Source organism: Sinohyriopsis cumingii, chromosome 18 (assembly GCF_028554795.1).
Source record: "Sinohyriopsis cumingii isolate HCF-2022 chromosome 18, ASM2855479v2, whole genome shotgun sequence".
Taxonomy (NCBI): domain Eukaryota; kingdom Metazoa; phylum Mollusca; class Bivalvia; order Unionida; family Unionidae; genus Sinohyriopsis; species Sinohyriopsis cumingii.
The window spans coordinates 54,476,651-54,503,017 of record NC_142978.1 but is presented as its reverse complement, the minus strand read 5'-3'; the positions used below and the strand labels follow the sequence as shown (position 1 = coordinate 54,503,017).

The following is a 26,367-nucleotide window of genomic DNA, read 5'->3' as shown; positions in this document are numbered from 1 at the left end:
GTTGTGATATATTCCCACAAAATCCAACCGTCAGAAGTATTTCATATTTTAAAAATAAGTCATATTTTAGTTATTTACTAATATATGTGAATTTGGTAAGTATTTGTATTCATTTATAAAACTGTGAATCATCTAAAACTATTCAGGGGGCAAACTTGTTTTCCATCTGAACTTTATGTATTTTCTTGGTTCCACTAAATATTTTTGTTTGCTGAGAAAGCATGTTTAATGTTTACTGGCCCTCTGAGACAAATATTTTAAACAAGTACTGATAACCTGCTCAAAGTTGCCTTACATATTATACCAATATCTTATACAGAAATCTGTAGGCTTCACTATTAACAATTCTTATTTTTATCAACAGGCTCTCTAATACATCAAGATGTCTTTCACAGTATCAGCTACGGGGTAACTTTAGTTACAGCTATTGGATTGCAACTTGTAGAACACTTTACACACACATAGCAAATCCACCTACAGTAAGGCGGGATGGGGTAGGTTACTGGCTGTGATTTTCTTTGAGCTGAACTATTTTCTTTTCTTTTATCTAAAGACGATTATTCTTTTTCTAATAGTTTTAAGGATACAACAATATGTTATTTTGTTATAAATCAGAGCAAGTTACTTTTCACAGCCGTTGACAGATGGTAAATAATATAAAGATGTCAGGCTACCGCCCCAGAAATGTTTTACATTGAACTGTTGGTCCCTAATATAGCAGCAACCAGCGAGGCAGCTGCTAGTACCGATCTATAATGACAAATTCTCTATTAATGTAAGACATATTGGTCACTCGAGTTGGCCTACATCAAATGCGCATGACCATACCTAATGCGGATATGGGATACATTTGGCCAGCTACAAATATCAGTAAAAGATCAATAGCGATCTGACAATCGGAAAGAAAAGAAAATATTAAAATACCAATAGTTCACTCTGCAATATTTATATCCCTAAACGACATTCTTTTCTCCACTCAGAACATCCCTCACTCCAGAGTCCAACAAGTGTAATAGCATGCACCACTAAGAATGCAGCCTATATTATTCTTCCGACCCAGAATTAAAATTATTGCCAACCACCACAGAATAAAAGAAATGCAACTAAGCCATCACATACTTGTGTATCTGCTTGGAATATTTAATGTTCATTACTTTAATTGTATACATTTATATGATTAAAATTCATAAAAACAAAATATGGCACAAGGAGACATGAAGTGTTTGTAGTCAATACGAAACATCAAATGTAAATAAAAACGTCATTTGATAAATAGGATTCCTGACATTCTAAGGGATGTTAAGTCATGATCGTGAAAAGTTGATGAAATAATAAAAAGTAAAATGGATAGTCGCAAATTAGCCAGTCCACATGCGGTTATGGAACATAAAGCTAATTTAAAACGTGTTCCAAATAATCTACTTAAAAAAATAAGTAGCTAACAAGTATGAATCTCAAAGTATATCAAACGATTCCCCCCCCCCAAAAAAAATATTCCAATTGTTTTTGGTTGTTGCTGTTGTGAAACAAGCTTTTTAAGAAGTACGTCTCAAGCCAAGCCGTAACAGATGGGGAAATTTGTTCTACATTCATGCATCTCTGTTTGAATTAAAAAGAATAACACTCGTTTGCTTCCGTCATGAAATAAACCTGCTTGTTAGACATGATGGTCGTAAAAACTGAAGAAGAACAGGTGAATATTGAGGGATGCTGAAAAGTTGAAATCCACGCCAATTCTAACCCACGTGAGTTAATTTCCCCGGGAAATTTAATTGACTGGTTTATATTATACAATGTGTATCATGGGATTGAATTTAAGAGTAAGTGAAGGTATCAGTCTACACTAGGCGTTTCAAAACATCCGGTATAAGACTTCCCGAATGTCGCGCGTGCCGATTCCCAGAAAAGTCACAATATCTTTCACTTGGCTGTTAACACGGGCACTATTTCCTCGATTGTTTTCTCAAATGGCCGATCTTTCAGGTGCATCTACTTTGAAATACTGACCCAGATAGATTAGGATAATGGGGTCCGCCTCATAACTAGATTGTTCGACGGACATGATTTTTCCAGAATTATATATCAAAGTGAAATGTTTTCTGCATAATTTAAACACCTCGCAGCAGTGGAAATAAGTTTCCAGGAAAACATCCAAACACGATTTGCAATATTTGTCTTTTGTAATTGTTTAAAATTCTGACCTAGTGGTATTTCATATTGAAGTATGCATATTTCTTACATAAGGTTATATGGAAATGTTTTGTAATAATTCATCTTTAAAAAGTAATTCATTTCTTTTTTCAGGATACATGTGAGGTTTTGCTGTGCATTTTTGCAGAGCGACCACGAACATATTTTCGCATGAAAAAGTATTGAGTCATTCACAAGTTAAAATTTAGACCAACACTAATGCAATATCAAGTTCATTACAGTATTTTTGTACATTATGAATGTAGCATCCAGGAATCGGAATTTTAAATCAGGTTATGAAATAATTTATTTTTTAGTTAGTTTTCATTACTTCATAAAAAGAAAAACAACCAGTAACGACAAATTCAAAAAAACATAATTACTTATTTTGAGTATTTCCACAGTTCTACTTCTATTTATCAAGTGTATCTTCCCATTTTCACAACAAGACACCATCAGGACTTTTAGTGTGTAAAATTTAGATGTCTGAACATTACATTTTGGAAGTCCCATATTTATAATAGTCATAATTTTGAGCATTACACAGTTCATGAATGAGCAAATGGAGGCAGGTTTTAAGATGTGGAATCAAAGAAGGAACTGGCAATGACGATTTATTTATGATGATGTTTAAATAGAGGAGCATTAGAATATGAATTACTTTTTTGCTCATATTCTTATTCACAAGGTCATAATTAGTTTTCACTGACTTTTCTTCAAACTTTTCTATCATGGTTTAATGTTTACCTATTGTTTGTCCTTGTTAAATATGAAAATTTTAATTTATATCACTTCCTTTGATGTTCTTCTAATTTAATTCATATTTATATTGAATTGGTCCAATTTTAGGTATCCTTCAGTGAGATATCACATCCATGCTAGCCATGACAATTTTAATTTCACTTTCTTTTATTTGGCAATATAATTAATTTGATACTGAATTGGTTACATTTTATGTAGCTTCCTATGAGATATGGTATCACAGCCATCTATATGACATTTCTAACTTTATAAATATATTACTCAAAAAATGTGATACCAAACTTTTGTAACAGATTTAGTATAAAAGCATGCTTTTATAATTGGATCACTTGGTATAAACAGTGGTGTTTTCAGAAAACAAAGTGTTTTTGAACCTAGTTATGACATGCTGTCATGTTTGTAAGACTTTGTTTACATTTTGCATATGCATGGGATTGCAAGAGTTATCTCTCTTGCAGTCATGAGTGAACTTCACAAATAGACATGGTGAGACTAGAGTGGCAGAGTTGTTGAAGGAGGTCTACTTTATAAACCACTCATAACTCACCTTTGTCTGCGTGGGTATGAGTCATATAGGTATATGAGAAAGCTTGCCTGTAATTTTCCATGGGATGGGTCGGTGGTTCTTCTTATATACTGGCCTATTATGAACGGGGGTCATTAAACCACACAGAAAAGAAGACATAATTTGGGAGCTTCATGCAAACATTCAAACACATCGCATATTTTGTGTAAAAACAACTCCAAAGTATTTAAAAAGCAGGAATTGATGAGTGTTATCAGTTTGTTTACTTTGTTTTTATGTTTAGTGAAAAATTCAATTGATGTTTATTACCACAAAATATGTTGTGGGAAATCCCCAGATCTCATATATTTCAAATATGAACAATTGACTTTTTACCCACAAATACATTTGGATGTAGAACTGTCAGAATTTTAAAAATGAAAGCAGAGAAAATACCAGATATAAAGAGCTTGCCATTTTGAGAAGATTGATATTTATGACCACCAGTACTTTCTAATTATGGTGCCTGTTGTGACATAACTTTTTAGAATGTTGTTTATGCTTCATTGGTCATTGCAAATGCAGTGAAATACATCATACTCTTGGTCACTGGTCATTGCAAATGATGTGAAGTAAATGGTGTTGTTACGACTTAAGGTCTTAAAATTAGTACAACATGTAAAAGAAAATGAAACCATCAATTTAAGTAAATTCAAGTTATTTATTTTTCTGTGTTAATAAGTGTTGATTTGAGAAACACTTTGTGAATTAAATTCCAAATAATCTTAAATGTAATATGACACATCCAAAAGCATAGAAAGTTTCGAATGAACTCCAATAGTCCTGACTGTCCTGATGTGACACAATGACTTAATCCAGAATGTCTTTGAATGAGTCCTCAATAACCCAATTTAGTAGTGTGTATAAATCCAGGCAGTGAATGGGTACTTTTTTAATTCCAGTGAATAATTCCTCTCAAATTATATCTGAACACAACTGCAAACTCTGATCATAGGTTCCCAAAGACTGATATGAAACAAGAATGAGTGTGTGTGTGATTTAGATTTTTAACATAGCTTTAACTATTTTTCAGCCATATCACTATGATGTCTGCAGTGTGGCAGTTTAAAGTGATGCCTAGTACTGGGGCATCATGCCGCAGACATGTAGCATGATGTCCCACCCAGTCACATTATCCTGACACCAGGTCTACCAGTCCTAACACTAACCTCTTAATGCTGAGCACCTAATGAGACAGCTTTTAGTACCATTATTTAGAAGTCTTTGTTATGACTTAGCCTGGGTTTGAACCCATGGCCTCCTGCATCCAGGGTGGATGCTGTAATGAAACAAGAATGAATACTTTGTTTAAAAAGCATCTGTTTATATAGATTGTTATTCAGGTATTCCATAGATGTAAGTGATTTTTAATTGGAAACTTCTGTCAATTCTTTTGAAAATATTCTGATCTCAAAATGCTATATCAGCATCTTATTTACAACTTACAATCATGGATAATGGTTAGCAATGTAAACAAGATTATGTTACCCACAAATGACCATTCTCTTACAGCACAATATACAGTCATAGACAAAAATAAGCATAAAATATAGATATTCATAACAGTGTAACCAAAACAGATTGTTTTACAGCTTTAGAAATATCGTTAATTTGATTTCTACATGCCTATTTGTTCTATCACATTTGTGCATGTAACTGATTGTTTATTGTTACTCCTTTATCCATTAGCAGAATCTGTCTTCTCCTTAAACAGTAATAAACGAGTTAGCCTTAGAACATATCTTGTTTTAAGAGAAGAGGAATGTAATGGCAGTCCTGGCAAGTGTCCTAAATTTAAAGAAAAATTTGGCCCTGAACTAGATGCTGATATTGCAAGTTGCTATGTAATTTAACTAAAGAAAATGCCTGAGGTGTTTTCAGTTAACAGTTAGCTCTGATTGAATAGTCAGAGAATAACTCTAACAAAGTTTTGAAAAATATCATTTGACCTGTGTTTCCAGTATAGATCTAATATTGTGCCATAGTTTGTAGTTAAAAACACAATTGCAATGAATCAGTTGGTACTGTATCTATTCAAATGTCAAAACCCCAAAATTTGCATATTTTGCTTTATTATAACTTTAGCATGCATTTTGAAGTGAGTAAAGGAAGATGAAGTGTCCAGACTGTACTGGATCCTCTTAATCTGTAAAATACATACTTAGCACATCAATAAATAGAAAAAGCAACATTTGAATCTTATTTACAACAATTTTCAAGATTGTAACAGGTGTACCTTTTATGAAAGTGATTGGCCATTCATGTTATCAAAACTGGAAGTACAGTATAGTGTGCATGAAACTGATTGGTCATTTATGTCATCCATACTGGAAGTACAGTATAGTTTGCCTGAAATTGATTGGTCATTCATGTCATCCAAACTGAAAAACTGGAAGTACAGTATATTGTGCCTGAAATTGATTGGTCATTCATGTCATCCAAACTGGAAGTACAATATAGTGTGCCTGAGATTGATTGGTCATTCACGTCAGCCAGACTGGATGTACGTTATAGTGTGCCTGAGACTGATTGGTCACTCTTGTCATCCATACTGGAAATACAGTATAGTTTGCCTGAAATTAATTGGTCATTCATGTCATCCAAACTGGAAGTACAGTATTTTGTGCCTGAAATTGATTGGTCATTCATGTTATCCAAACTGGAAGTACAGTATATTGTGCCTGAGATTGATTGGTTTTTCATGTCATCCAAAACTGGAAGTACAGTATAGTGTGCCTGAGATTGATTGGTCATTCATGTCATCTATACTGGAAGTACAGTATAGTTTGTCTGAAACTGATTGGTCACTCATATCATCCAAACTGGAAAACTGGAAGTACAGTATAATGTGCATGAAATTGATTGGTCATTCATGTCATCCAAACTGGAAGTACAGTATATTGTGCCTGAGACTGATTGGTCATTCACGTCAACCAAACTGGATGTACATTATAGTGTGCCTGAGACTGATTGGTCATTCATGTCATCCAAACTGGAAGTACATTATTTTGTGCCTGAAATTGATTGGTCATTCATGTCAACCAAACTGGATGTACAGTATAGTGTGCCTGAGACTGATTGGTCATTCATGTCATCCATACTGGAAGTACAGTATAGTTTGCCTGAAACTGATTGGTCATTCATGTCATCCAAACTGGAAGTACAGTATTTTGTGCCTGAAATTGATTGGTCATTCATGTCATCCATGCTGGAAGTACAGTATATTGTGCCTGAGATTGATTGGTTTTTCATGTCATCCAAAACTGGAAGTACAGTATAGTGTGCCTGAGATTGATTGGTCATTCATGTCATCCAAACTGAAAAACTGGAAGTACAGTATATTGTGCCAGAAATTGATTGGTCATTCATGTCATCCAAACTGGAAGTACAATATAGTGTGCCTGAGATTGATTGGTCATTCACGTCAGCCAGACTGGATGTATGTTATAGTGTGCCTGAGACTGATTGGTCACTCTTCTCATCCATACTGGAAATACAGTATAGTTTGCCTGAAATTAATTGGTCATTCATGTCACCCAAACTGGAAGTACAGTATTTTGTGCCTGAAATTGATTGGTCATTCATGTTATCCAAACTGGAAGTACAGTATATTGTGCCTGAGATTGATTGGTTTTTCATGTCATCCAAAACTGGAAGTACAGTATAGTGTGCCTGAGATTGATTGGTCATTCATGTCATCTATACTGGAAGTACAGTATAGTTTGTCTGAAATTGATTGGTCACTCATATCATCCAAACTGGAAAACTGGAAGTACAGTATAATGTGCATGAAATTGATTGGTCATTCATGTCATCCAAACTGGAAGTACAGTATATTGTGCCTGAGACTGATTGGTCATTCACGTCAACCAAACTGGATGTACATTATAGTGTGCCTGAGACTGATTGGTCATTCATGTCATCCAAACTGGAAGTACATTATTTTGTGCCTGAAATTGATTGGTCATTCATGTCAACCAAACTGGATGTACAGTATAGTGTGCCTGAGACTGATTGGTCATTCATGTCATCCATACTGGAAGTACAGTATAGTTTGCCTGAAACTGATTGGTCATTCATGTCATCCAAACTGGAAGTACAGTATTTTGTGCCTGAAATTGTTTGGTCATTCATGTCATCCATATTGGAAGTACAGTATATTGTGCCTGAGATTGATTGGTTTTTCATGTCATCCAAAACTGGAAGTACAGTATAGTGTGCCTGAGATTGATTGGTCATTCATGTCATCCATCCTGGAAGTACAGTATAGTTTGTCTGAAATTGATTGGTCGCTCATATCATCCAAACTGGAAAACTGGAAGTACAGTATATTGTGCATGAAATTGATTGGTCATTCATGTCATCCAAACTGGAAGTACAGTATATTGTCCCTGAGACTGATTGGTCATTCATGTCAACCAAACTGGATGTACAGTATAGTGTGCCTGAGACTGATTGGTCATTCATGTCATCCATACTGGAAGTACAGTATAGTTTGCCTGAAACTGATTGGTCATTCATGTCATCCAAACTGGAAGTACAGTATTTTGTGCCTGAAATTGATTGGTCATTCATGTCATCCAAACTGGAAGTACAGTATATTGTGCCTGAGATTGACTGGTTTTTCATGTCATCCAAAACTGGAAGTACAGTATAGTGTGCTTGAGATTGATTGGTCATTCATGTCATCTATACTGGAAGTACAGTATAGTTTGCCTGAAATTGATTGGTCATTTATGTCATCTAAATGGGAAAATTGGAAGTACAGTATATTGTGCCTGAGATTGATTGGTCATTCATGTCATCCAGACTGGAAGTACAGTATAGTTTGTCTGAAATTATTGGTCACTCATATCATCCAAACTGGAAAACTGGAAGTACAGTATGTTGTACATGAAATTGATTGGTCATTCATGTCATCCAAACTGGAAGTACAGTATATTGTGCCTGAGACTGATTGGTCATTCATGTCATCCAAACTGGAAGTACAGTATAGTTTGCCTGAAATTGATTGGTCAATCATGTCATCCAGACTGGAAAACTGGAAGTACAGTATATTGTGCCTGAGATTGATTGGTCATTCATGTCATCCAAACTGGAAGTACAGTATAGTGTGCATGAGATTGATTGATCATTCCTGTCATCCAGACTAGAAGTACAATATAGTGTGCCTGAGATTGATTGGTCATTCATGTCATCCAAAACAAAAGTACAGTATCTTGTGCTTGAGATTGATTGGTCAGTCATGTCATCTAAACTGGAAGTACAGTATAATATGCCTGAGATTGATTGGTCATTCATGTCATCCAAACTGGAAGTACAGTATAGTGCGTGAAATTGATTGATCATTCCTGTCATCCAAACTGAAAGTACAATATAGTGTGCCTGAGATTGATTGGTCATTCATGTCATCCAAAACAAAAGTACAGTATAGTGTGCCTGAGATTGATTGGTCATTCATGTCATCTAAACTGGAAGTACATTATTTTGTGCCTGAAATTGATTGGTCATTCATGTCAACCAAACTGGATGTACAGTATAGTGTGCCTGAGACTGATTGGTCATTCATGTCATCCATACTGGAAGTACAGTATAGTTTGCCTGAAACTGATTGGTCATTCATGTCATCCAAACTGGAAGTACAGTATTTTGTGCCTGAAATTGATTGGTCATTCATGTCATCCATACAGGAAGTACAGTATATTGTGCCTGAGATTGATTGGTTTTTCATGTCATCCAAAACTGGAAGTACAGTATAGTGTGCCTGAGATTGATTGGTCATTCATGTCATCCATCCTGGAAGTACAGTATAGTTTGTCTGAAATTGATTGGTCGCTCATATCATCCAAACTGGAAAACTGGAAGTACAGTATATTGTGCATGAAATTGATTGGTCATTCATGTCATCCAAACTGGAAGTACAGTATATTGTCCCTGAGACTGATTGGTCATTCATGTCAACCAAACTGGATGTACAGTATAGTGTGCCTGAGACTGATTGGTCATTCATGTCATCCATACTGGAAGTACAGTATAGTTTGCCTGAAACTGATTGGTCATTCATGTCATCCAAACTGGAAGTACAGTATAGTTTGCCTGAGATTGACTGGTTTTTCATGTCATCCAAAACTGGAAGTACAGTATAGTGTGCTTGAGATTGATTGGTCATTCATGTCATCTATACTGGAAGTACAGTATAGTTTGCCTGAAATTGATTGGTCATTTATGTCATCTAAATGGGAAAACTGGAAGTACAGTATATTGTGCCTGAGATTGATTGGTCATTCATGTCATCCAGACTGGAAGTACAGTATAGTTTGTCTGAAATTATTGGTCACTCATATCATCCAAACTGGAAAACTGGAAGTACAGTATATTGTGCCTGAGACTGATTGGTCATTCATGTCATCCAAACTGGAAGTACAGTATAGTTTGCCTGAAATTGATTGGTCATTCATGTCATCCAAAACAAAAGTACAGTATCTTGTGCCTGAGATTGATTGGTCAGTCATGTCATTTAAACTGGAAGAACAGTATAATATGCTTGAGATTGATTGGTCATTCATGTCATCCAAACTGGAAGTACAGTATAGTGCGTGAAATTGATTGATCATTCCTGTCATCCAAACTGAAAGTACAATATAGTGTGCCTGAGATTGATTGGTCATTCATGTCATCCAAAACAAAAGTACAGTATAGTGTGCCTGAGATTGATTGGTCAGTCATGTCATCTAAACTGGAAGTACAGTATAATATGCCTGAGATTAATTGGTCATTCATGTCATCCAAACTTGAAGTACAATATATTGTTTCTTAGATTGATTGCTCATTCATGTCATCCATACTGGAAGTACAGTATATTGTGCCTGAGACTGATTGGTCATTCATGTCATCCAAACTGGAAGTACAGTATAGTGTGCCTGAGACTGATTGATCATTCATGTCATCCAAACTAGAAGTACAGTATAGTGTGCCTGAAATTGATTGGTCATTCATGTCATCCAAACTGGAAGTACAGTATAGTGTGCCTGAAATTGATTGGTCATTCATGTCATCCAAACTGGAAGTACATTATAGTGTGCCTGAGATTGATTGGTCATTCATGTCATCCAGAACAAAGGTACAGTGCATTGCCAACATATCATTGGCAGCAAGCAAAACAATCTGTACAGTTTTTATTTGACAGACAATAGTACTCGTTACCCATCACCAAACATAATTAACCACGATCTTAGTAGTCAAACTTGTTAGCTGCTTCTTTCATGATTTTGTTCCATGGCTAGTTCCTCCAACAAAGTGTTGAACACAAAACAATTTTTGGCAGGTATTGTGAAGGATTTTTACCAAATTTAGTTCAGTGTGTTTCTAGAGATAATAATGCTTGTAATTATAAAACTGAAAATTATAACATGTTTAATATTTTCACCTGAATTATGCTTATGCTAACATAACATTGAGGATGGTGGGTCAGACAGGGAAGAATTAAGAATGTTTTGTTTGTATATTTTATTAATGTTTCAAATGCCTGAATATCATATTGCTATTTTAAGCTTTAATAAAAAAATATTTTTATATTGTGTGAATTTATTAAGGTGCTGATGAGAAAACTGCTGATAACCAGATTTTATAAATAGTTTATCCTTGTTATTTTGAGATATGTACTGTTGAGTTCCAGCTACTGTAATATACTAGGGGTCGAGGAAAATGTTTCAAAGAAGTGATATTAAGGCTGCAATAAATACAAGAAAATGTTAAGATTACCCATTGAAACGAAACATTTCAAATTACCTTCATAGCTAGGTCTCATCAGGCAGTTACTGTTGATGTGTGATTGGTCAGTTATTGTGGCAGACTGGTGGGTGGAATGGTAGTAAGGTCAGTATTGTTGCAAATAAGGGCGATATGCTCAAGACAATAATGTATCAATATTGACTAATATATATATAGAGTTGTCGATAATGACAAGTGTCGATGTACCACCAGACTTGCAAAATTGCATCCATTAGGATAAGTGTGTCACCATATATTGAATTCATAGACCTCCACCCATGTCCTGGTCGTGAATGATTTGGTATTGTGTGCTTGGCACATCACTTTATTCAAATGAATCTCAGGTCAATATAATTAGCATAACTGTTAATTGTGTTTTTTTTTTTAAATTATTCAACAAAAATATGTGATAAAAACTAGTTATTAAGCACGTGAAATGATTTCATTACATGCTGGCATTTTAAAGTGATCCTTCCTTCAACTGAGATGAAAACTCTGTCACAGTGGCGTCACTAGGGTTGGTGTCACCCAGTGCGGTAACTCATGATGTCACCCCCATGGAACACTTCCTGCACAAAAATTCTAAATTTTTTATAGACATTCATGTACAGTAACTCATGGTCTCACCCCCATGGAACACTTCCTGCACAAAAGTCGAAAATTTTATAGACAGTCATTTGGGTGTCATCCCTTCTGATGGTGTCACCCGGTGCGGTCCGCACCCCCACAGTGACGCCACTGCTCTGTCATCAGCCCTATAATAGTCATTATAATGCAGGCTGAGAAAAATGATGATGGTACTTCCAACATACTGTGACCTTTAGACTTATTTTGGCGCTCAGCTTTAAGAGGTTAGTGTTGTCAGGATAATGTGACTGGGTGGGACATCATGCTACATCTCTGCGGTATGATGCCCAAGTGTTCAACATCACTATAAACTGTTACACTGCAGACATGGTGGCGATATGACTGAAAAATTGTTAAAGCTACATTTAGAATCCAAATCAGGCAAACACACTCTTGAAATCCTTCAATTTATATCATATATATATATATATATATATATATATATATATATATATATAGTGTATATAATCCTACAGGTATGAGAACACCTTACCATAGTACAGAGGATGCCTTTGATATAGATCATCTTGTCTCATTAAATCCAATGCAGCAGTTTAAGGCATGGTTGGATGAAGCATGTAAAGAGAAGACCATCTTGGAACCAAATGCAATGGCTCTTGCAACAGCAACAAAGTAAGTTGTCTTATGTAAGTCCATATTTCCCTGTAACATACAAATGTCTCAAAAGATAAGACACGTATACGATGTCATATTGCAGCAGCGACAGAGTAAGTTATGTAAGTCCATATTTTCCTGCAGAATGCAAATGACTCAAAAAATAATACACATATGCGATGTCATATTGCAGCAGCGACGGAGTAAGTTATCTTATGCAAGTCCATATTTTCCTGTACAATACAAATGTCTCAAAAGATAAGACACGTATATGATGTCATATTGCAGCAGTGACAGAGTATTAAGTTATTTTATGTAAGTCCATATTTTCCTGTAGGATACATAAGCCTCAGAGGTAAGACACACATACGATGTTTTCTTGCAACAAACAGCTTACAAATTTTAATTTACGTACAGTCAGATCTGATAGCAACTATAATGAAACAATGGTTGGTTGATGGTTATAGGCAACATAAGACATCTTCACTAGCCAGTGGTTAGTTGTTGGTGATGGTAAAAATAGTGGAAATATACTGATTTATCCAAAGTAATTTGACATTATTTTGTGACATTATTTAGTGGAACTATTAATGAATCTTGATGTTGAAGAGTTAGATAACATTTACATCCCATGTGACATTAAATTATATTTCATCCAAAACTGAACTTGAGATTGATCAGCTGTCCATTGAATCTCAAAACAACAGTGACAGACTTTTAGATCTCAGTCAAATATCAAAACAACAGTGACAGACTGGCAAACTGTCCATCAAATCTCAAAACAACAGTGACAGACTGGCAGCTGTCCATCAAATCTCAAAATGATAGTGACAGACTGGCAGCTGTCCATCAAATCTCAAAACAACAGTGACAGACTGGCAGCTGTTCATCAAATCTCAAAACAACAGTGACAGACTGGCAGCTGTCCATAAAAACTCAAAATGATGATGACAGATTGGCAGCTCTCTGTCAAATCTCAAAACAACAGTGACAGACTGGCAACTGTCCACCAAATCTCAAAATGATAGTGACAGACTGGCAGCTGTCTGTCAAATGTCAAATCAACAGTGATAATCTGGCAGGTGTCCATCAAATCTCAAAACAACAGTGACAGACTGGCAGCTGTTCATCAAATCTCAAAACAACAGTGACAGACTGGCAGCTGTCCATAAAAACTCAAAATGATGATGACAGATTGGCAGCTCTCTGTCAAATCTCAAAACAACAGTGACAGACTGGCAACTGTCCACCAAATCTCAAAATGATAGTGACAGACTGGCAGCTGTCTGTCAAATGTCAAATCAACAGTGATAAACTGGCAGGTGTCCATCAAATCTCAAGACAACAGTGACAGACTGGCAGCTGTCCATCAAATCTCAAAACAATAGTGACAGACAGGCAGCTGGTGATATGTATAAGAAGGATAACCATTCCTCAATTGACAAATCCTGATAAAAGTTCCACCTCACTTCCACCAACTGTCAGTAAATTGACAAATCCCCATACATGATCCACCTCATTTCCACCAACTATTAGTCATTTGACATACCACCATGCAAGTTCCACCTCACTTCACCAACTGTAAGTCAATTGACAAATCCCCGTACAGGTTCCACCTCACTTCAAGCAATTGTCAGTCATTGCACTAGTTTAGCTTGTGTTTACTAGTAATATTAGAATCAATATATCATTTGCTGTCCATTCATATTGAATGAAATTTGGTTCATTTGTATCACTTAGTATACCATGTTTAGACTTGGAATGATACAACAATGTACAAGGAAGCGTACTTAAAAAAGCAAAATTCCCATAATGAATTTATAAGCAAACTGTCAAGTTAAACAGGTCATGGTCAAAAGGATACAGTTCTTCAATTTAAATCAGTAAATTTGTATTTTATTGTTTTTGTTTCAGAGATGGCGTTCCCTCAGTCAGGATGATTCTGATGAAAGGATTTGATGCTTCTGGTTTTAGATTCTTCACCAATTACAACAGCAAGAAGGCCGTGGAGCTTGTAAGAGTTTGAAATATTACACTACACTGAAATGTTTGAAGACTGAATAAACAATGCACCACACTGAAACCTTTCAAGACTGAATAAACAATACACTACACTCAAACATGTCAAGACTGTATAAACAATACACCACACTGAAACCTTTCATGACTGAATAAACAATACACTATGCTCAAACATGTCAAGACTGAATAAACAGTACACTGAACTCAAATATGTCAAGACTGAATAAACAATACACTACACCAAAACATTTGAAGACTGAATAAACAATACACCACACTGAAACCTTTTAACAATGAATAAACAGTACACTAAAATGAAAACTTTTAAGACCAAATAACAGGACACCACACTGAAACCTTTATGAGACTGAATAAACAGTACACTACATTGAAACCTTTTAAGACTGAATAAACAGTACACTACACTGAAACCTTTTAAGACTGAATAAACAGTACACTACACTGAAACCTTTTTAGACTGAATAAACAATACACCTCACTGAAACCTTCTATGACTGAATAAACAGTACACTACACTGAAACATTTTAAAACTGAAGAAACAATACACTACTTTGAAACCTTTCAAGACTGAATAAACAATGCACTACATTGAAACCTTTCAAAACTGAATAAGCAATACACTACTTTGAAACCTTTCAAGACTGAAAAGACAATACACTACATTGAAACCTTTCAAGACTGAATAAACAATACACTACACTGAAACCATGTAAGACTGAATAAACAGTACACAACACTGAAACCTTTCAAAACTAAATAAACAATACGCTAAATTGAAACCTTTCAAGACTGAGTAAACATATAATCATGGAGAGAAAAACTCACAAAACAATACAAATTAAATATACATAACGATCAACATATGGTTTTCAGCAAATTGTCTTCTCTTGAACTTCTGGAACTTATGTTCACCCAGTAGAGGTTCTGTATCCTTGATGAAGTCTTGTTTATTTTATGTAGTGGCAATTGAAATTTAATGTAAAAAGATATATATATATATATATATATATATATATATATATATATATATATATATATATATATATATATATATATATATATATCAGCTTGATGTAGTCAATGATATACCAGTGCATAGAGCGAGGGTGCATCCATGACATCTGGTTATGGGTAGGGAGGCGGAAGACTGCATTGGTGATCAGCAGTTCATGCTTCATGCAAGTCTGGAGCAAAAGGAGACCATTGTCGCTACAGTGACCCACTCCATGCTTTCCAAGCACTCCATCCCAGGCAACATGATCACAGCCTACTCTTGCATCAAATTCGTCAAGAATGATGAGAATGATGAACTTATCTTCCATTGGAATGTCAGTAATGACAGAGTGAAGATCCTCATAGAACTTGACCTTTACTTCATCCGGGTTGGTCATGGTTGGAGCGTAGCAACTGATTATGGTAATGTGCTTTCTTCCAGACAAGAGGGGGAGTTTCATGGTCTTGAGTCTGTCATTTACTCCCTTGTGAGGTCCAGCCAATTTGCCAATCAGTGCTGTCTTCACTGCAAAGCGGATACCAGCCTCATGGCACTCTTCACTTTCTTGACAGCTCCAAATGAAATTGTATCCAGAGCTCCTTTCACAGAGTTTGCCTTCTTCTGCAAGCCAGGTCTCACTCAAGGCTGCAATGTCCACATTGTATCTGGTGAGTTCCTTTCCAGTTCGGATGGTTCTCCTCTGGGGTCTTTCCACGTCATCTCTGTCTAGTAAGGTGCACACATTGCATGCACCAAGTGTGAGAGGAACAATGCTCATTTTCTTCTTTGTATTTTGACTGCTGGAGTAGGGTCCTTAACAGCCACAGTAAGCTGGTTAAGTGGTTAAAAGCAGGCAGTGTTTAGAGCACCTTTTCTAGCCCCTTCCTAATGCCAAGGAGATGAGTAATGCATTCCTGAAGAGCACTGCTCAGTTGCTCAGGGGGCTGCCAGATTCCACTGCTGCTCCATGTCAGTGATGAATGACCTGAGGTGCCTTCATGCAGGTTTGCAGCTACGGCTGCCAGTGTACCCACACCTGCCACTTCTTCGCTTGCCTGTCACCACAGGACTTTAGTGAGTGATGAAATGGCATGGGTGGATGATGAGAATGACTTGCGTGGTGACTTTATTTTTATGTGAGGAAGAGTTGCGCAGTTCGTCGACCTCACTCTCTCACCCCAAACCATCTGAGTCCAGCAGCATGACAAAGTCGAGAGGGCTGGTGATGGAGTTGAGTGCAGTGGATGACCAGGACGTCCTCTGTGTCTTGTTGAGCTCTTAGCACTCCACGTTGCTTTGCTGGGAATCGCCTTTCTGCCCATTGACCAGCTGGTGGTTCCTCTACGCAGGTGACAGATCCAGTCTTCACATGCTAGGTAGACAAAGCCTAACTCAGTGAGGGTTTAAGACCTATCAGCTACCCTCCGCCTGGTTTATCCGGCCAGTTGATGCCATTTTCCGGGATGTGGCTGCTGCGCATGCCACAGCTTCTTGGAGCCACAGGCGAGAGCTGAGTTCCAAGTGGGGACCAAAGGTGGGTAAGCTACCCTCAAAGGAGTATGACTGCTTCCCCCCAACCAGAGGTGCTACCCCTCCCCAGACACCTCATACACCCCTAACAGTCTCTTGTGGATGCCCTGGGTGAACATCTGAAATTCACCCCTCTGGACAATCAGAAAGTGGAGACTGACTGAGCAGCATTCAGGGAGCTGGTCTACAGCACAGCTTCGGAAATCCAAGGACCCTCAACCAGAAAGCACCAAGACTGGTTGGAGGAGATCAGGCAGTTGCTGGATGAGAAACACCACCTCAACATCCCCAAGTCCACCTCCAGGAAAGATGCATACAATAATATACGCAGAACTGTACAGCAGAAACTCTGTCAGATGCGATAGATGGCTGAGCAACAAAGCTGATGAGATCCAATGCTACTCAGACAGGTATGACATGAAGCACTTCTACGACATCCTGAAAGAAGCATATGGACCTACATCCTCTGGATCATCCCCCCCTTCTCAGCACAGACAGGAACACACTAATTGCTGACAAAGAGAGGATTCTTCAACGATGGGCTGAACATCCTGAATTGACCTTCATCCATCAATGATGAAGCCATCAGTTGTCTCCCCCAATTACTCATCCGAAGCACTGGATGATCCTCCAACCTTGCTTGAGACACAGAAAGCGATATATCTGCTCTCCAGTGGCAGCTGAAGTCTACAAGGAAGGGGCACAGCCCTGATAGAAAGTCTCCACCAACCGTTTTTACTGATGTGGCACTTCCAGAAGGTGGTACCATCAACATTGTGTTTGCTGTGAGGCAGCTACAAGATAAATGTCAAGAGCAAAATGCCAACCTTTTCTCCATCTACGTTGACTTGACAAAGGCCTTTGATACTGTTAGCAGAGAAGGCTTTGGAAGATAATGACCAAGTATGGATGCCCGAGAAAATTTACATCGATGTGCAGCATTTCCATGATGGCATGCAGGCATGAGTCCATGACAATATAGAGATATCTGAGCCATTCCCAGTAACCAATGGTGTCAAGCAGGGTTGTGTTCTGGCACCGACACTGTCCAGTCTATTGTTCTCCGCCATGCTGACTAATGCTTTCAGAGATGGAGATGTTGGAGTCAGCATCAGGTACTGTACAGATGGAAAACTGTTCAACCCCAGGAGGTTTCAAGTGAAAACCAAGGTTATGATAGACACATCAGGGAATTTTTATTTGCTGATGACTGTACCCTCAACACTGGCTTAGAAGCTGACTTGCAATGCATTGTGGACAAGTTCTCCATCTCCTGCACAAGCTTCGGTCTCACCATCAGTACCAAGAAGACTGAAGTCCTGCATCAGCCTGCCCCTGGAAAGCCCTATGTTGAATCCAAAGTCACCATCAATGGCCAAACACTCAACGTAGTGAACCACTTCACCTACCTTGGCAGCACACTGTCACAGAGGATCACTATAAACAACGAGATGAACCTCCATATTGCCAAAGCCAGCGCATCTTTAAGCAGACTGTATGCCAACGTCTGGAATAGAAAAGGTATCAGCATCCAAACCAAGCTAAAGGTCTACAAGGCAGTTGTGCTCCCCACACTACTTTATGCATGTGAAATGTGGACAGTGTACCAGCACCATGCCAGGAAGCTGAACCACTTTCACACCACAAGTCTCATGAAAATCCTCAATTTCAAGTGGCAGGACAAGGTTCAAGGCACTGAGGTACTCGCTCCAAGCAGGTCTCCCCAGCATCCACACCATCCTGATGCAATCCCAGCTACGCTAGGTGGGACAAGTTGTACGCATGCCAGACCACCAGCTGCCTAAGAGACTCTTCTATGGCGAGCTACAGCAAGAACAGCTATCCCACAGAGGTTAGAAGAAACACTTCAGAGACAATCTGAAAGCTGCATTGAAAGCGTTCAACATAAACCCTGATTCCTGGGAGCAGACAGCAAGTGATTGAATTGCTTGGCATTCCTCTGTGCACAAAGGCACCAAGTTGTGCGAATCTAGCAGGACAGCAGCTGCAGAGCTGAAGAGGCAAGCCATAAAAGTGCGTGCCATTAACCCTTCTGGAGATGTCCCTCTCATCCCTTGTCGCTTATGCAAACGAACATTCCGTGGATAGATTCACCTCATCAGCCACCTGTGCATGCACAAAACAGAACCAGCCCCTCCCTTGGATGACTAGAGTGGTCCTAGTTGACTTGACGGACAAACAACAACACACACACACACACACACACATATATATATATACATGTCAGACCTTAACTTTGAATATACGCTATATAATGTAGTTACCATTTTGCTGACATGTCACTAAATTCTATAAATACAAACATACCAATATGCACACAAGTTTCTAATCATTAATGAAGGTTTGTATATTTGTAATATCTATCTTTTTATATCTGTAATATCTACAGTGACTTGGTTGTTGTTGTTGTTGTGGGGTTTAATGCCATTTTTCAGCACACAATATGCTATACATGGCGGCCAGTATTAATGGTGGAGGAAGAACCCTGGAAAACACCGGAAAGAACCACCGACCCTCGAGAAGCTACTGGCAAGCTTTCTCACATACCCACATTGGCTGAATCTTAGACTCGAACCACTGCAGACAGAGGTGAGATGGCAGTGATCCGTAATGAAGAGCGCTTTAGACCACTCGGCCACTCGGGGCCCCTACAGTGACTTGGAGAAACTGGTGGATTAAAAGTGTTTCTGTAAGATTGAACCAGGTTACTCAGTTTCTGTTAAGAAAACACTTTTTCAATGGTCAGTAATGTTCTCTAAAGAATTATTTTTCTGCAAGGTTAGTAAATTGTCCTGATGTATAATGTCTTTTAATGTGCGGTATAAACTTCAGCTTTTCTCATGCAGTAGAACATTTTATGTGAAAATTATCCATATTTTAGAAACAAAATCAACAAAAATCATACTAAGCAGTTGTCTTTAATAGAGATATGGAAATATTGAATTGATATTCACATATCTGTTCATTTACATGCTTACCAAGCTTGTAAACATTTGCAGACAAAGTTAAACTAATTCATTCACACTTGTAAGTTTTATTTGGTAAAGCATTGGAATTGCAATCCAAGGGTCATGAGTTTGATTCATACCCGTGTCAGCCTAAGTCATCTGCCATGGTGTATATTAGGGAATGGCACTTAGTTCACATTTAATCAACCAACCAGTCAACTGGTGCCAATCTAAAATCGTTGAAATCTCATTATTGCTATTCTTTCTGAATAGATGTTGTTCATATAAATACATTTTGCTGAACGATTCTTGGACATCTAGATGGTCCAGATCTGAATGGCACTGATCTGATATCTTGAAAAGTCCAACAGGGACACTGTAGTAGCCATCAATATTTAAAATCTTGTCTCTTCTAATTTGTTCTGCAGATGGCTAGATTACCATGGTGTTTCCATTAAAAGGCTTAATATTACATGTAGATGTTCCAAATATGAACATGGTACAAATCTAAGTCCAGCTGTGGCAGCCATCTTGAAAATCATGTTATTCCTACATCTCCTGATCTGATGGTCATATCAGGTAGCATGAAACAGTTGTTAACTCTGGCTGTTGTCAAGGATGTACTCTCTCAACCTTGTAGCCATCCACTTTCAGAATAAAGCTGCTTAAACCATTGATATATACAATCAGATTCTTTAGTGAATGCTGTAGTGAAGTATGGACCTTATCAACTTTGAAGCCACTCACTTTGGAAATAAAATTCCGTAACCACCACCATGAATGTATTCTAATTCTTTAGGCAGTGGGAAAACTGAATCAGTAAAAAAGACTGGCACAGCATAATTGATCTTCTGTGATTACTCCCTTTTATAGTTGCACCAACACCCATACCTACAACATGTTAAGATCCCCAAAATCTTGCAATTTTAGCCCCAAAGGAGCTCACACTTAAAAACCTGGAGATATTTCATATGTAAGGTTTTGACTATGGCATAGCAAATATAACTTTAAAGACAAAGAATGTGGACCATGAATGGACCAATGTTCATAAAAATAACTTACACCGAATTTGAGAAAACTCTGTGAAACAGAGATTGACGAAAATAGCTGCTCTTGCATATTATTGAGGAAAACTTATTCTCGTGCCCTGCTAGCACACATGTTTGTACATTAGACTCATATTATCATGCTCTACTAGCACAAGTGTTTGTACACTAGAATCGTATACTCATGCCCTGTTAGCACACATGTTTGTACTGTAACTGTTACACTAGAATCACATTCTTGTGTCTGGCTAGCACATGTGTTTGCATACTAGAATCACATTCTTGTGTCTGGCTAGTACATGTGTTTGCATACTAGAATCACATTCTTGTGACTGGCTAGCACATGTGTTTGCATACTAGAATCACATTCTCGTGTCTGGGTAGCACATGTTTGTACACTAGAATCACATTCTTGTGTCTGGCTACCACACATGTTTGTACATTAGACTCATATTATCATGCTCTACTAGCACAAGTGTTTGTACACTAGAATCATATACTCATGCCCTGTTAGCACACATGTTTGTACTGTAACTGTTACACTAGAATCACATTCTCATGTCTGGGTAGCACATGTTTGTACACTAGAATCACATTCTTGTGTCTGGCTAGCACATGTGTTTGCATACTAGAATCATATTCTCATGCCCTGTTAGCACATTTATTTGTACACTAGAATCATATTGTCATGCCTTGCTAGCACACATGTTTGTAAACTAGATTTGTATTCTTGTACCTGCCTAATGCATGTGGTTCTTCACTAGTTTCATTACTTTGTGCATATTACATGAAATTATGTATCTTTGACACATCAGGATAAAAAACAAGGGAAAACCCTGGAGATAAATGATGGATGTTACTTTGAATTGCTTTTACTAGTCCTTGTGAACTGAGAATGTCTGAGAATATTTTGCACCTTTTGTTATAACTTTATTCCATTATTGGCAGTTTGTCATTATTACATGAGATGTTCAGTGCTCACAAAGTGAAGTGAACTTGTCACATGATTGACTTGTTTTAGTCTGGTACTCTTTCAAGCATATTTCATATTCTGTGAGAGAGAAGCCACAAAAGCAAATATACTATTTTAACTTTCTATAGGACGGCTCTGAGTGGCCGAGTGGTTTGAAGTGCTTTCATCTCACCTCTGTCAGTGTTGGTTTGAATCTGAGGCACAGCCAATGTAGGTGCTTGGGAAAGCTTGTCAGTAGCTTCCTGTGGGACTCTTTGGTTTTGTTTTCCTTCAGGTTCTTCCTCCACAAGGTATACTGACTGCCTTGTATAACCTATCTTGCACTGATAAATGGCATAAAACACCTAACAACAATGACAACAACCACATCTTTCTGTCATTCTGAGCTGAATATTACTGTGATTCTTAGCAGTTCACTTTTGTCATCTTGATAACTGTTGGTAGTAATAATAGACAGTAATTATCAAAAGGTCAAATCTTAACATGTAAGGAACATACAGCAGTTAAGATAATCAGAATACATACCTGTTTGCATGGATTAAGGCTATATTTTTTCAGCATGTTGGAACAAATGTCAGTGTGATGAATTTAGAAATTAACAAATATTCTTGAGATTTCTGTCTGTAAACTGCATTTCATGGTTGCTCATGATGGGTAAATTTGAAAGTTTTTGCACTTTTTTGCTAGCCACTGGCTGCAGTAGACATGTAACTTTAATTCTGAAATATCGTTTGCTGGTGCCATGCGATTTAGGCTATGTAAAGCAAGTGGCTTCTGGTTGGGGGTGGGGTGGGGAGCTGTTCAAGTGGAAGACGACTGTGGGGGCACTCACCAGTTATTATATACTTTTGAGAGAGTGACGTATGTAAGGTGAAGTTGTTTGCATTTGAAACCTGCACAGTGGAGGGAATGTTGGCATACCTCTATGCTGCTTTGGTGTAATGTGGCTGACATTTCTTTGGATATTGTACTTATTATGGAAATTGTACATGGTCTAAGCACACTAGTAACTAAAATGACTGCTCCCTTATGCTAAAAAAACCCAGCCTGAATTAGTTTAAAGTTAGCAACTATTAAATTAGGGAAAATTAATTTTGCCCATCTAGACAATATCAGCTTCTGAAAATGCAGTGGATGAATTGCTACATATATTAAATGTAAAAAAATGTCCAGGAAGTGAAAATGACCAAACAGAGCTATTCTAGCAGTTTTTGAAAGATGCACATCTGGAATAAGGCCAAGCTGTAAACTCTATAACCCATATTACACCCATCAGTCACACACCAACATAACTGTAAAATTTATTGGTGACATCTCAGGAATAATTCTGGCAAGTTTCATGTTCCTGTCCTGTCTTTCAGCATAACATTGATTGCTATGTTGACAAAATGTAATTTGCTTTTTCAAAATAGCTCACTTTTCTTCATAATGGTGGGGGCTCCGAGTGTCCAAGTAGTCTAAAGCGCTCTCCATTATGGATCACTGCCATCTCACCTCTGTCTGCACCGGTTCAAGTCTCGGATTCAGCCAGTGTGGATATGTAACAATGCTTGCCGGTAGCTTCTCGTGGGTCGGTGGTTCTTTCCAGGCTTTTCCTGGGTTCTCACTCCACCATTAATAGTGGCTGCCATGTATAGCCTATCGTGTGCTGAAAAATGGCGTTAAACCCCACATAAACAACAACAAATTCTTCATAAGAGGGGAGTGGGCTGGGCTAGTGTGAGACTCTGACATTAATAAATATTGTTCTGTGGAAGTAAATACAGGAGAATTATTTAATAGGACTGTTTTTATGCTTGCGACTTCAACCTTTCAATCAAAAATAAATCATACAATAATAATACTTGTGTGCTCATTAAGGGAGCACTCATTAGTTATTATGTACTTTTGAGAGAATGACATATGTAAGGTGAAGTTATTTTCATTTGAAACATGCTTTGGAGAGATGGTTGGCATACCTCTATGCTGCTTTGATGTAATGTGGCTGACATTTCTTTGGATATTGTACTTTTGGAAATTGTAAATAATCTAAGCACCCTGCTAACTAAAATAACTGCTCCCTTTTGCTAAAAAAGTCTAAGTACACTATCCATAGCACCTATTAAATTAGGGAAAATGAATTTTGCCCAACTAGACAAATCCAGCTTCTGAAAGTGCAATGGATGAATTATTACATACATAAAATGTAAAAAAAGTTATTGCTCTTTTTTAAAAATACAATTTACCTCTGAAGTTCAGGAAGTAAATATGACCAAGTGGAGCTAGCAGTTTTGAAAGATGCACATCTGGAATAACCCATATTACACCCATCACTTATACACCAACATAAAAGGAATTATAGGTTCTTTGAACAATACGTAAGATATACAGGGTCTTTTTTAAATAGCCAGTAAAACCAGTGAGGAAACCTGGGGAAATTCTTTTTCTTTAAAATGCTAACCCTATGCAAATATAAAACTATAGAGTGCCACCTGTATGGATGAAAATGTGTCTGGCAAAACCTTGAAATTTGATGCTTGTAATAAAACTTAGTTTCACTTTAATTATCATTTTCTGTATTAGGCTGGTTACACTAGACAACAAATTTTTACAAAAGTCATGTTACTGAAATAAAATTAGTCAATTCTTATCAATTTTTATGTGCTGAACACGAATATGACAGTCAAATTGCAAAATTGGCTCTAGTTTTTTTGTAATCTGCAAGAAATTAATGTTTACATAACGAAATGCATTCCAATAGTAAAAGGTCAACTGTAATAGCCTACCTATAAAAAATCAAGTCATTGACTACATCTTAGATTTCTTCGCCTGTCTCTTGTACAGCTGTTCGGGAGCATCTCTGAGGAGTGTCCAGCAGTAGTCAGCCAGCATTGTAGTGGACCATTTTCCCTGGTATCTTTGTTCCATTGTTGCGATATCTTGATGAAAACGTTCGCCGTGTTCATCACTAACAATACCACAGTTGCTAGGAAAGAAATCCAAATGGGAATGAAGGAAGTGAATCTTTAGAGACATATTGCAGCCAAGTTTCTTATACTTCATCAACATGTCTTCTACTAGTTCCTTATAGTTTTCTGCCCTAACATTTCCGAGGAGGTTTGTAGAAACTAGGCGAAAAGCATTCCATGCTTGTTTCGCGTCACCTTCCAGCAAGTTGTTGAACCGGTCATCTTTGAAAAGCTCTCGAATCTGAGGACCCACAAAAACTCCCTCTTTAATCTTTGCTTCGCTGAGTCGAGGGAATTTTTCATGCAGGTATCGGAATGCTGGCAAAGTCCGGTCAATGGCTTTCACGAAGTTCTTCATCAAACCTAGTTTGATGTGAAGGGGTGGTAGCAAGATTTTCTGAGCCTCAACCAGAGCTGGGTGTTGGATATTCTTCTCTCCAATGGCTACATTCTGCCTGTGAGTCCATTCCTTCCTCATGTAGTGCATTTCCCTTGCTCGGCTATCCCACTCGCATAAGAAACACATGTATTTTGTATATCCTTGCTGCAGTCCCATTAAAAGGGCAACTACCTTCAAATCACCACAGAGGTGCCAGCTGTACTTGTTATACTCAATGGAATTCAGTAGCTGCCTTAAGTTATCGTATGTCTCTTTCATGTGGACAGCATACGCTACTGGAATAGATGGAAGAATGTTTCCATTGTGCAAAAGCACAGCCTTGAGACTCAGTTTCGAAGAGTCCACAAATAGTCTCCATTCTTGTGGGTCATGAGTGATTTTTAAAGCATTCATGAGGCCCTCAATATCGGAACAGAATATCAGATTACTTTCCTTTCTGAAGAAAGGCTCCAATTGCTGGTGGCGCTTTCGATATGCAGTAATTGTGACATCTTCTTCTAGAAGATTCCATTGTTGGAGTCTTGATCCTAGCAATTCTGCCTTGTTCTTTGATAAGTCCAAATCACGAATCAGGTCATTTAGTTCTTCCTGTGTTATTCTGTGTGGGGTTGATGATGCACCACAGTGAAAATCTGGATCACTGCATGCTGATGGACCAGGAGAAGAACAGGTCGACTCACCTTTGTCTTCGTCAGATGAATCAAGAGAATATTCTGCTGGAGGTTCTGGAATAGGAAGTCCCTCACCATGTGGAACTGGTCTCAATGCAGACGGAATGTTTGGGTAGACTATTCTCGACTTCTTTCGCTTCGTTATTCCGCCGGAAAGAGGAGGAACCAAGCAGAAGTAACAGTCATTTAGGTGGTTGCTTGGCTCTCTCCACACCACTGGGACTGCAAACGGCATTGATGACCTTTTGCAATTCAACCACTGT

General features: G+C 37.7%; 2 protein-coding genes across 2 annotated transcripts in view; one reads left to right on the top strand and one right to left on the bottom strand.

Annotated features, from left to right (window-relative positions):
• LOC149776674 (cell division cycle-associated protein 7-like) overlaps positions 1-1,755 on the bottom strand; it is a 55,122-nt gene extending 53,367 nt beyond the window's left edge. Inside the window, exon 1 of the mRNA XM_089941207.1 lies at positions 1,651-1,755. Within this exon, the coding sequence (XP_089797333.1) occupies positions 1,651-1,665 (15 nt within the window). The 5' untranslated portion in view covers positions 1,666-1,755. The remainder of the gene's footprint in view (positions 1-1,650) is intronic.
• A 105-nt stretch (positions 1,756-1,860) lies between these two features.
• Positions 1,861-26,367, top strand: part of LOC149776673 (pyridoxine-5'-phosphate oxidase-like) — a 58,535-nt gene continuing 34,028 nt past the window's right edge. The window contains exons 1-3 of the mRNA XM_089941206.1: positions 1,861-1,983; positions 12,391-12,547; positions 14,444-14,543. Coding sequence (XP_089797332.1) covers positions 1,881-1,983; positions 12,391-12,547; positions 14,444-14,543 — 360 coding nt within the window. The 5' untranslated portion in view covers positions 1,861-1,880. The remainder of the gene's footprint in view (positions 1,984-12,390; positions 12,548-14,443; positions 14,544-26,367) is intronic.